Source organism: Dendrobium catenatum, unplaced genomic scaffold (assembly GCF_001605985.2).
Source record: "Dendrobium catenatum unplaced genomic scaffold, ASM160598v2 fragScaff_scaffold_847, whole genome shotgun sequence".
Classification (NCBI taxonomy): Eukaryota; Viridiplantae; Streptophyta; class Magnoliopsida; order Asparagales; family Orchidaceae; genus Dendrobium; species Dendrobium catenatum.
The window spans coordinates 4,914,144-4,927,598 of NW_021319309.1; the positions used below are offsets into that span (position 1 = coordinate 4,914,144).

The 13,455-nt window shown below is 35.8% G+C and overlaps 1 protein-coding gene across 1 annotated transcript in view; it reads left to right on the forward strand.

Moving 5' to 3' along the window:
* Nucleotides 1-3,426: 3,426 nt before the first annotated feature.
* LOC110107862 (probable glucomannan 4-beta-mannosyltransferase 11) overlaps nt 3,427-13,455 on the forward strand; it is a 28,013-nt gene continuing 17,984 nt past the window's right edge. Inside the window, exons 1-3 of the mRNA XM_020838292.2 lie at nt 3,427-3,952; nt 4,037-4,135; nt 11,107-11,359. Of these exons, the coding sequence (XP_020693951.1) occupies nt 3,512-3,952; nt 4,037-4,135; nt 11,107-11,359 (793 nt within the window). The 5' untranslated portion in view covers nt 3,427-3,511. The remainder of the gene's footprint in view (nt 3,953-4,036; nt 4,136-11,106; nt 11,360-13,455) is intronic.

Below are 13,455 nucleotides of genomic sequence, written 5' to 3' on the forward strand. Positions count from 1 at the left end.
GGAAGCCTGGGTATGACGGAGCACAGCCAAGTTGTTGGATGGGTTAGGAGGGGGCTGAAATTGAAGAAGGGGATTGTGGGGGCGGTGACAGTGGGGTCTGAGGAATGTAAGGCTCATAATTTTGGAGAGGAGGGGAATGATGTGTTGCGGTTGGGGTTTTAGGAATAAAGAGAAGGGTGAATGAGGAGAGCACATCTTCAACATTTCTGCGGCTTTCCAGTCGTATAAAATTTAAAAGAAGTCTTCAACATCTATGTTATAGGATTTCTCAGGCAAAACGATCTTTAGAATAAGACACAATACCCGGCAAAAGTGAGTCTAGTCGATTGCAGTTAGCGAATCATAACAGAAATAGAACGCCCAAACTTGCAATTTTTGAAATGCCGTCGGAGTCCACGGCAGTGGGAAATCAACGATTTGATTCCCAAAATCGGGAATAGGAGGGCTATCAAACGCTTGGTTATGAACTTTGGAGACACTTAGCAGAATAAAGTTCTAGAGACAACAGCACGGAAAAAAACTCTAGATTCCTCAGAGAAACATTTCCAGAAGGAAAAATCGGCTACGGGAAGAGAGTCATAGAAACCTTTTTTAGGGACAGAGCCTTTGCATTTGCTTTAACAGTCTCTGTGTAGGACAAGGCAAGAGAATACCTCACAATTAGGGAGAATCCAGATGGTTGCTTCATTCAGTCATGTTGAATGAACTTTTGGGGAGGAGAGAAAGAAATGATACCCGGGAAGTTGAAGATGAAGGAGAAGCCGAAACATTTGCCATAAGATGTCACCAGCGTTGCGAAACCTCAGGAGAAGGACAAAACAGAAGAGGTGGAAGGGGAGAACACTGAAGAGGAAGCGTCCATCGAGGAGGGGAGAAGCCCACCGGACGAAGGACGGAAAGCGAACTCAAGCGGCACAAACCCTAGCAGAGCTCCGTTGTTACACTACTTCCTATTTGCTATTCAATCGTATTTATAAGAAAAAAATATTATAATCTTTGTATAATATATGTTCACTCTATTGTTTAATCATTTAATTTATATTGCTTACAATCCCTCAAATTTTAAAAAATATACAAAATTGATAAAACCCAGCCGTCATCTATCTTTAACCATTGCCAATCCAATTCCTTCGCTAGCGAGAATTATCGTATTCTCCTCATGCTATTAGTGTTTCTCTTTGTCTTCGTTTGCACACATGTAAAATTTTTGCTTCCGTTATCTTGTCATCCCATTCCTAATGAAATCTTATTATGTGATTTTGTAGTGAATTTGTCTTCATTCAACCTAAAGATATTGCCTATAAATAAGAGAAGAAAACAGATGCGACAACTGAATGCCTTGTCCTCAAGGGTAAGAAAGGGGAAATAATTGAAGCATCCTTCACCAAAATCCTATTACAACATTTTCTTTACCAATGAGATACATTGATAATTCTCTTTGTTACTAAGCATTTGTTAATTAGCTCTTATTTAATGTACAATAATAAAATTTATATGTTAAATATATAAATAAAATTATTGAATTGAAGAAAATCTCATTCATTTTTATAACTATTAATTAAGAGCAGCGGTCCGACCCCCCCCCCCCCCTCTAAAAAATATAATTAATAGGGAGAGTAAAAATATTTTTTTTGCCTATATAAAATTTATCTTTTGCACCCTGAGGGGGGGGGGGTTTTCCGCTTCAGCTACATGAATAGTTATAAAAATGAATGAGATTTTCTTTCAATTCAATAATTTTTATTTATATATTTAACATATAAATTTTATTATTTACATTAAATAAGACTATTAACAAAATGCTTAGTAACAAAGAGGAAATCAATGTATCTCATTGGGTAAGAAAATGTTGTAATAGGATTTTTGGTGAAGGAGGCTTCAATTATTGTCCCCTTCTTACCCTTTGAGACAAGGCATTCAAGTTGTCAATCTGTTTTCTTCTCTTATTTATAGGCAATATGTGTGAGGTTGATGAGGACAAATTCACTACAAAATCACATAATAAGATTTCATTAGGAATAGATTGACAAGATATGGAGGACAAAGAATCTACAGTGTGCAAACGAAGACAAAGAGAACACTAGTAGCATGAGGAGAACGATAATTCTCGCTACCGAATGGGCAATGGGATTGGCAATGCGTTAAAGATAATGACCATGGTGTATTTATGCGAAATTTTTGTATATTTTTTAAAAATTTGAGGGATATGTAAGCAAATATTAAAATTTAAATGATAAACATATAGATGACATAGTTAAGTACAATGTATATATATTTTTTCTATAAATATACATAATATTATTACACAATTAGTGCATTTTACAAGAATAAAATGAGTTTGTCATTTCTTGAAAATTTACAAAATATTTAATATTTAAAGCATTTTATTTTTAAAATTTTAAGCTATTATATGATCACATAAAAATCCATCTCTATATAAGTTTATTTACTTATGAAAAAAAAAAACTTATTTATGACCTTTTTTATGTTGAATATTGAAGTATAATGCTTGCACACTTGTTCTAATTTTAATAAATGATGCATGAGAATGGGGCTTAAAAACCAGTAGTGAGATCCACAACAACGTGTTCACGAGGATGAGAAATATCTATTATAATTTTTTCCTATAAAATCATCCATAAAATAAATTTAAATCTTAAGGAAATAAGGCTAATTACAAGCCAATAGTATAAGTTGGGTAAGAATTTCAAATATGGAGAGGTATTCTACTATTCTCATACAAGCCCTGGTCATGGCTTTTACAAACTAATTCATCCCTATCACATAGCACTTCTATCCATGAAAACTCTCCTCTCATGCATAAGAGTTCGACTCTCATTCTTAGAAAATTTTCTACAAATACGTGCCTTACATGCTAGGCCTAAAAAACTCACTCAAATCATATATAGTGATCCATCTGTACATCATCTTATTACTCCATATGATGTCTTATTTTTTCTATTTATTCTAGATGATGTATTTTATGTAATATTTTTAATCCTATAAATAAGAGAAGAATAGATTTATTTTGAATATTGTGTTATGCGATTTACATAGAGAGATAATAAAACTTTCTAATTACTTTTCATACAATAATTTTTCTCATTTGGTTCTAGCCCTAATCTACCAAAAAAATTATTAAAAATAAACTATTAGTAAAATAAAAAATAATATTAAATTCACCATATTAAATCTATTTTAAAATAAAAGTTAAATAGTTAAAATTTATTTGTATTTAAAAATAAATTATTAAAATATATCACATTTATCACGTTTGAGTTCGATACCAACTTTTTTTTTTTTTTTGAGCAAAAAAAAGAACCTCCAACATCGGCTTTTCCCCCGTTAATTAATATAAGCCGCCGTCACGTGCTAGCTGTAAAATTCTGGATGGACAAGGCACCCCGTCGATTCCCTTGCTTTTTAGTTTTAATACCATACAATGCAGAACATCCAACCGGTTTTTAATCGATAGAAGGAAATCCTTGTGGAACAGAAAAGCAGCTGGGAGATGGAGGCGTGGCCATTAAGAGCTGCGTTCCTCATGCTGCTCGTCTCCGCCGCCGCCACCGCCGCGGCCGGAGAAGGCGGAAGGGAATCGACGGCGGTTAGCGGGGCTCTTTTCCTAGCCGGATCGATACCTCGAGGAGTGGAGGCGATGGTTGTGTCGACGGAGAGGATGCTACCGCATTGGTATCGTGTGGCCTGGGCTACTCTCCGGAAGGCGGCAGTGGTGCCGGCGATGAAGGTCGCTGTGTCACTGTGCCTAGTGCTCTCGGTGATGCTGCTCGTGGAGGTGGTTTTCATGTCATTCGTGAGCCTCGCCGTGAAGCTGTTCCGCTTGACTCCGGAGAAGCGGTACAAATGGGAAACGATCAGCGCCGATTTGGAGACCGGTAGCTCCGATTACCCCATGGTTCTCGTTCAAATCCCTATGTATAATGAGAAAGAGGTATTTATCTTACCCTGTCATCCCTCTATTATTTTCTTATTCGACGAGATGGAGGTTGATTTGGTTAGGCGAAATGGGGAGCAGGTGTACAAGCTCTCGATTGGGGCGACGTGCGGGCTATCGTGGCCATCGGAACGGATGATCATTCAGGTGCTCGATGATTCAACCGACCCGGAAATTAAGGTGAGATTTTATAGAATACGCCTAATTCCGTGAAATGCAGAGTAGGGTCTCTTGTAGAAAGACATGCCATAGAATTATAGAAAATTGGAAATGACTGGGAAAATAGTGCTCGACGCTTAAATGGGCGTGTTGCGGTTTTGAGCAGAGCCTATTGGATTTCTTCTACGTGGCGAAAGTTCGGTATATGTTGGTGGCCGTTGGTGTGGCTCATAGATTTTGTATTTTTTTAGGGAGGACCGTGACCTCAACGGCGTGCATCGAATGTTGTATACAGTATACCTTGATGAATATTGGACGGCTCAACCCCCCGCCCCCCGCGTTCAGCGTCAAGAACGCTCTTTGAGCTTGGTGCCTTAGGGAAATCTTCCTGGGTTTCGTGGTTAGAGGACTACGCGGTGGAGTAACTTTGTGATGAATAGATTCAATGGCGGATTTGCAGGGGGATTAATTTCACCATTTGGGTTGAGGATGGACGGATCTAATCAGTTCGAGCTTTCTAATTGTGATTTTGTGTTTCATTAACCCTAATTATCATGTTTTATTGCTGTTGAATTCAAATTTTCACGTGGGCGACACTTGACCTTAATAACAAATCTAAATAGGCTAGTAAGAGAATATGAGTAGTCCTTCAAGATGAACACCTTGCACGAGTTTATTAGGTGAGTGTGGCTGTGAGCTAGGGATGAACACAGTTAATGAAGCCATGCTTATAAGCTTTTTAGGTGTGTCTCATGTAGCTTAGATGAGGATATTTGTGGAAGGTCAATGGTCTTGACTGGGGAGAGCTATTGAAAGAACCAAGTCCTTATAAGAAGAGTACTTCTTTAAGTGAAGGCTTATTGAGGCAAGTTCTTTGGCCAAACTTGCTCGAATCATGTACATCCTTGATTGAACTCCTCAAGGTTGAGCTCCTATAATGCGAACTTTATTGGGGCAAATGCTTGCATATCCCTAATCTTGCTCTGGTGAATGCTCTTTCCGGGGAGGCTCATTTTGGGAAAGTTAGTGTCTTGACCGAGCTCCTTAGAGGTGAACTTTCTTGGTACCTTTGAGTACTTATATCAATACATTTGAAAATACATTTATTTTCTGATTCACTTTCTCCTTTCAAGAGTTTTTTGCAAAAATGATAAAGGGAATTAAAAAGGAAAACATTTGATATCTCAATTAAATGACAAAGAGAAAACTTTGTCCAAGATACTCATGATGAAGTTGATTTGATCTCTGTACTATCTTTTGGCTATAAAAAAGGCTAGGGTCTATAGTTCATCATTTTCTATGCTTTAGTTTAGTTCCTCTAGTTCGCATAAGAGATGGCTGAGATGAGTACCATAAAATATGTCTACTTTGATGATCGTAGACTCCGAAAGGCTTTCCTTCATAAATTTAAAACCATGGAGTATGAGAAATAGAAGTCTAGTCAATTTATTGAGAAAAAGTAGGCGGCGGCAGGGCCACATAAGGTAAAGGCATCTTCTCGTTTGGAATCTGATTAGATCCCCTTGTTGAGAGGCACACTAGGTGAGGTACTCACCAAGTGTCATGACCCTACCCATCTTAACTCATACTCTTAACATGTTACCTTGGATTGGATGTGAGACGACATACATACCCAAGACGTAAGTGAAAAGAATTATATCTTTTATTTTCTAATTAGTTACCAGGTCACTAATTATAAAAGAATAAGGCATTGAGAAAATAATATTTTATTCCATTTTAAAACATCAATAGATGTATTTTTATTTTTATTCAAAATATCAGATACAATAGCTAAAAATTCTATCTCATCGATTTATACAGAACATTCTTGGCTGCAAAAATAAACAACACAAAAATATCTATAACTATAACAACTCAGATCAACCTAACTCTATTGAGTCTTGACCCTTAAAAATATGTAAACCATGGAATGAACTAATAACCTAGTTGGTTATCTGAACCTGCAACTGTAATCAATGCACGATAATAGAAATAATATGCATGTGATCATTCATCATATAAATATAAACATATAATAGTAAGAACACGTGATAGTCAATATAAACAGTAAAAATTAATGCATCTGTTACAACTCAATGATAAATGATAAATATCCATATAAAAGATCAGCACATTCTATCATCTCTATGCTCGTATTAGTACAACATAATAGGTGAATTGATGAATTTGGGCATATTTATTAAGAAGTACTATATTTAGCCTCTATACTATATTATCTATGCGGACATGCCTATTATATAATTATAAATATTTCATATATGTCTAAGCATGTTGTACATTATCAATGCATATGTATCATATTCTATATCAAGTATAATATAATATGTAATGTGTATCATATATTAAAAAAAAAAATGTAATGTGTATCATGTGTTCTTGTATTAGTAATATCAGTCTTATCATATGCATGTATCAATTATATCCTATATCATATTTATATCATAACATATGATTTATGCACTAATAATATCATTCTATATCTATTAATATATATACAATTCCATGATGTTTGCATGTCATCTTATAAGTATGGCAAGACATCCGGCTCATGTGGTGTTTTTCCTATATTAAGTCCTGTAGGTCAATCCTGCAGGAATCAATCTCAACCATATTAATGATGTAAATATGAATAATTCATATCTTTCTCAATCACAGTTATATAACTTTCATGTAAGAAGTTATCAATTGAGTCTATCAGCGTATCATATCGTATCAATTAATCTCTTTATGCTCTATTTTCATATTTTTGAGGATCACACCACAATTATTATTTAAAGAAAATTTTGTTGGCTCACTCTCTTGTATAGAGTAGCATGCCTCTAGTCAACTTGAATCAATCAATTATTTTTAATTCACCTTTCTTGCTTTTATACACATGCCAAATTATATTCATCATATAGTAGCAATTATCATGTCATTCAAAACAATTATTTTAATAGGTAAATCAATCTAGTGTACTTATCAAAATGTATGTTGGATCAATAAACAATATTTTAATGCATGTCATATATTTCATACATACCTTTGAATACATTAGCTCATATATAGTTTATGCATACTTTTAATTCATTCATTTCATTGAAAATGACACACACACATATGATAGAATTTCAATATGCTATCGCCAAAATATTCAGGATAATGATATTTTTCACACATCAAAAGTTATAAAGTGGAAATTATCTAGATAAGGAGAAATACATTTTTATCGGGTTTAGGGGGAGAAAAGCCATAAAAATTGAAATTATTTGAAATAGATGATGGATAAAGGTTACCTAGCACGATCAGAACATTTTTCATAATTAGAGCTAAAAAAATACTAGCTTGAACCTCGCTTTCTTTCTCCTCTCTCTTTATCTCTCTCTCTCTCTCATTCTCTCCTCTCTTCTCATTCTCTCCTTTTGGCTAAAGAACAAGAAATTTGGGGGGGGGGATGGCTGCTGATGAGTTCTATTAAAATAGATTAAGATATTTAAAAAATATATTTTGATTGTGCTAACATCACAGCACTGGGGATATTATCAGCAGAATTCAAGTTGGATGGTTGAAGTGGAGGAATGCATCAGACTTATTGTGCGATAGAAAAGTCCCCCTCAAACTTAAGGGAAAATTCTATAAGATGGTGGTGAGACATGCAATGCTTTATGGTGCCGAATGTTGGCCATTAAAAGAGAAGCATAATACTAAGTTAAGTGTTGCAGAGATGAGGATGCTTAGGTGGATGAGTGGCTTGACCCTTAGATATAGGATATGAAATGAGCATATACGTGAAAAGGTTAGAGTAACTCCAGTGGAACATAAGATTAGAGAGAGTCGCCTTAGATGATTTGGTCACATTAAACAGAGGCCTTCTGATGACACTGTTAGGAAAGTTGAGGTATTAGATTCGACTTATGTTAAGAAAGGTAGAGGTAGACCTAAAAAGACTTGGTTATAAAATATTAGAAATGATCTTTCTTTATTAGATTTAAATGAGAATTTGACTTTTAACCGGACACAATGGCGAAAAAGGATTCATGTAGCCGACCCCACGTAGTGGGACAAAGGCTTGATGTTGTTGTTGCTGTTATTGTTGTAGCATCACAGCACTCCAGACATTATTGTTGCAATGATCTATCAAATTGCTATAGAACAGAGAAGATAGCACCACTCCCCACCATTGCTGTGCTCTCACAATTAAAACTCCATATCATATACAGAGAGGCCAGCGCCGCTACGCTTTCAATAGAAATTTCATGCATGTAGGAATTTCATATGGATCGTTAATATTCTATTAACAAGTTTTTAATCACGTGAAAATTAAGACTATTACATCAAGATCCTTCCACGACCGGGGCTATGCTTGAGGTGATGAGCCTTGTTCACAAAGAAGTCAGCTCAACCCCTTTGACTTGTTCTCAAGTGGCATTATCAATCAACCATGAACTTATGTCGGAGGAGGTTTGGTGACATTGAGCTGTTAGTAGAGATAAAAATAATCCCTTTCAAATTTTGAGATGTTTATGTTTGGGGATCGAGTGTTGTCGATCTCGAGTGAAGCTAGGGTTTATTTGATTATAAGTGAGTTTTTAGGTCCTCTGTTCAGTGTGTTCGAGACATTAGCTCTCATGCAGAGCACCTGATTTATATATTAGGACACGAGATCTTCATGTTCAATTACTAGAGGCCCCCTTTAGCTTTTTGGATAAGGAATTATCCACCCTTCACTTCATGCAACAAGGGTGACTCCAGCAGTGCAAGTAGAGGATATTGCTGGTTAGCATATGACAACCTTTCTAGAAGCCCGTCCCATGATTATTTTTGGTGTGCCCTTAAAGATGTGTAGATAGAGAAACTTACAGAGTGGTCACCTGCTTAGGAGCTTCTTGCTACCTCTCTTTTGCTGCGTCTAGTTGTTTGTGAGCATACTTCCTCACATAATCATCAAGAAGTTGGAGCCCCTGTGCCTTTGGCATCTTCATTAAAGGCTTTTTCGGGGCTAGTTTAGGCCTTAGAGGAGGAACTTGTTCACATCCGGATTGAGTTTGAGGAGGAGAGGAGGAGAGGAGAAGAGGAGAAGAGGAGGGTCTATATCACAACCCAATCCGAGAAGATCCACATACGGGATATGTTATATCGTGTTGGCTTGCAACAAGCTAATCCAAGATTTGAGTTTTTGAGCCCAACGATAAAGTCCGCTTTGTGATCGGGATGTCATTTGGGCAGTTTTGTGCGATGCCACATTGAAATTCATGCCAATTTGTCTTTTTTGCATTGTACGATGCTCTGGGAAATGTTACGACATTTTCTATATGATTTTGACGTTCTGGACACAACAACAAAGTCAGTTTTGTGAGTGGACGATATTCAAGCAACATCACATAATATTTCATTTGTAGTCTGTCGATTTTGATCGTCTTTGCTCAATTCAATTGCGAGGAGCCCCCTTAGATTAATGCGAAGCTTTGATCACATCGACGTAGTCTGTTTAACGATCAGAAGCCATTCGAGCAATTTTGTGAAACATTGCACCCTCTAGCTTTCATCGTTGATTTTTGACTAAGTCGCACATGAGTGGCTCTTCTTTGATAAATTCGGTGTCCTGAATGCGCTGATGCGATCCGCTTTATAATTAGATGAAGCTTGATGGTGACCATGGATCGTAATTGGCTTCATTTGCATCAGTAGTGACACTTATATGGAAGTCAACTACGTCTACTTCAAAAGTTTTTCAATAGTTGGCAAAGAATATGTTAGGCGCCTCACTTTTTTTCCACTTCAAAAGAAGAAATGTGCCATCATGCTTCTTCTCTCGGATAAACTGTTGGTTGACCTTCATCAGTGCTGTAGTGTTGCAATGAGTATTAACACTATGGATAAACTTGCTTATGTACTAGCAAACTCTCATAAAACTTTACACATTAATCAAATTTTATGGTTGAGGCTAATTCTTGATTGATTTGATCCTTGATCTATAGACACCAACTTCTAAGCCCAATTAGATTAGATTTTTTCTTCTTGATGTGAGACTTCTTTAGATTGAGTACAAGTTAGTGTTATTTCAGGAGGTCGAACATTTTATACACATCTTCAAGGTGTTTAACCCATGTCTAGATGAGGATAACATTGAGATGGACTATCACAAACTCCTCCAGGAATGTCCTCATGATATCACAAACCCCATGGCTCTATTTATAGATTTGAGCCAAAGTAAATTAGGAAAGAGCTACCTAATCTAATCCTAATCAAATCCCTAATTAATGCAATAATTAGATTCCCTACTTAATGTATCAATCAAATCTCCAATCAAATCCCTAATTAATGAAATAATTAAGTATCCTTATTAATGCATCAATCAAATCAACTTAATTAGGGAAATAATCTATTCCCTAATCAATTACAATAATGAGCCATTAAAAACTTTCCAAATAAAAGCTTATTCAAATTTAGAAATAATTCCAAATCAATAGACCTGTCCACTACAACTCTGACTTTTATTTTCATTTTTGCTTTTTATCGAATCACATAATTCAAGAAATTGAGCAAAATTTTATGATATAGCCATTTTCATGTCTTACATTTGCAACAACTATCTGTTGTGATGACACACAGCTTACCTTGTCCTGTTGGTTGAGAGCTTATGCTTCCAATTAAGAGGTCTTGGGTTCGAGTCTTTGTGTATGCGTTGTGTGTGTGAGTTTGCCTTAAATGGCCTAAATGTCCAAAAAAAAAAGTTGTGATGACTTGCATTAAAAGCCAATCCAAAGTCATTATCTCCGTAAAATATAATGCCTTGCTAACCAGGGACCTTGTTTCAAAAATCTTTGGTTCATCCATGAAAACTAAACATCTAGTGGTCAAATAAAACAATTCTTAAGTGGCCTTTCCCCACTAACTATCAATTAGACCATTATTCTCCTAGATGGTTTATTTATCTACTATATTTTATATGTTTTCCTATATATATTTGTTAATTTATTCTTCAACCATAGGATTTGGTGGAGCTTGAATGCAAGATTTGGGCAAGCAAAGGCATGAATATAACATACGAGGTCAGAGACAACAGAAAAGGATACAAAGCAGGTGCCCTGAAAGAGGGGATGCAGCATAGTTATGTTGAACAGTGTGACTATGTTGTCATTTTCGATGCTGATTTTCAACCAGAATCTGACTTTCTCATGAGGGCCATCCCTTTTCTTGTTCATAATCCGAAGCTGGCTCTTGTTCAAGCACGTTGGGAATTTGGTACGTTTTCTCATTGTTGAAATTATACATATTGCCTGCATCTCATAGAGCGATGCTATCAAATATTAGGGCTTGGTAGACTTGTCATGATGCTGTCAGTTGCACTTGACTCTGGTTTAATGGACATTTTTATTTAGGTAGAATTTTCTTCCTTGGACAATGAAAGCATATATCTGTCTTATTATTTTCTTATGCTTAGTTTGGATACTGGAATTTAGAATGTTAGATTTTATCCAATCAGATTATCAAGAATAGTGGAAATCCAATTTTAAAGAACCATATGAATGATTTGGTCAGGGATCTATTTGCAAGCCACACAGAATTGCTGCACCCTCGTACTGGCCTACTGTGGTCTTGGTTGTAATGCTACTTTTTTTCAATTACACTAAAAATATCCTTCACACTCGTACCATAGAACTCCATACGACCTACACTAACTTATATAGGCAGCTCACTTAACCAAAGCTCTCTTCCCATGTGAGTCCCAGTAGCCATCCAAACCTACATAATACACTTCAATTGACATCTCCATAACGAAATTTATCAAGTTGAAGAAGCTGTCTTAGGGCGCATTTGCTCGACTTGTTTTGAAAAACTGTAATATTAATCTATCATTTGTTTGAATGTGGCTAGAAACTAAACATTGATTTCAAATTCCACAAAAGTCTCTTAGGTGTAACCATTTCATTTTTAAACACAATTAAAGAAAATGAATGCATCATTTTCTATAACATATTTTCTATCTAAAAGCAACAAGGGAGTCCTTTCTCCAATCTAATTTTTTTCAATGCATCAAGAGTGAATGCAAGAATGTGTGCTTTAAGTGTTGATCTAATTCAATGTTCATGAACAACTTTGAGTTCAACTCGCTTATTAACTAATGCGTTGAACTTAAAATCATTTTTTGGGCTTGATTCATTAATGAACAAAACATAAATAAATCTTTGTTCATATATGTTTATTTCAATAAAAAAAGTTTTTTCAAGCTACATATTATAAATTATATGCAAACACACACACAGATATATATATATATATACACACACACACAAATTAATGTCTGAACCATGATGTAAGGGTTAGGGAGTTTAACTATGTTGCCTAGCCCATGTTTGAATCCCCACCCTATCTTATCTTTGGGATTTTATAATAAAGCTAATAATTTTTGCAGTGCTTGTCGTACTCTTTTGCATCATCCTAGAGAGTAGGCCAATAATATTCTTCTGAAAGCACCTTGCTAGATTTTCGAAGAAAATGTGACTGTTGCACTAGTCTTATGAATTTCTTTCAAGACTTTTGATTTTCACATGTTAAGAGACATCATATGCTAATGCCAAACAGCCAAAGTAACACTTTCTAAACAAGTCCTCTTCTAATAGAAAGTAATGGGTTGATTTGTATTTGAGTGATATGGCTTCATTTTTCTCCTTGGTTAGTGACTTAGTGCTCCTTCTGAGAGGTTCTTGATGATGGGTGTGACTTAACAATAATTTTTGATGACGACATGCAACACCTCTTCTTTGGGAGCAAGAAGGGAAGCTTCATGGACAAAGGACATTTGCATAACGATTGTGATCTAAGTGATTTGCTGGCGACGGCTAACTATGCTAGAGTCAAATTGGTCTCAGGTAACAAAATTATTTCCACCTAAAGATATGCCAAGTTAGAAGTTAGGTTAAGGAGATATAGGTTGGGCACCTGGTAGGAAACAACCACAAAAACAGAGAAAAACGTGCTGAATTCCAGAGAAATTCAGCAAAAACCAAGCAGGTTTTACAACATCTGTAGAGAAATTGCAAAGGCAAGCACTTGAAATTCAATAAGAGATGAAAATAAACAATCCAATACAATGAATCTTCAATTCGAGAGGAAGATTCAGCTCTCTAATCTCTAACCGAAGTGTAGAGCCCAAAAACCCACAACAGAGATCTCAAATTTCAGATTAATTCAAGATAGCCCTAACCCTAATAAGAAGGAAATTACTTAAAACAAAACACAAATCATTAATCCCTAAAGAACCCCTAATTTGAATTTTCCCTCATGAACCAAAGTCTCCATTAATGTGTGGACGCAAGCCCTGATTCCGTCCTAGCCAG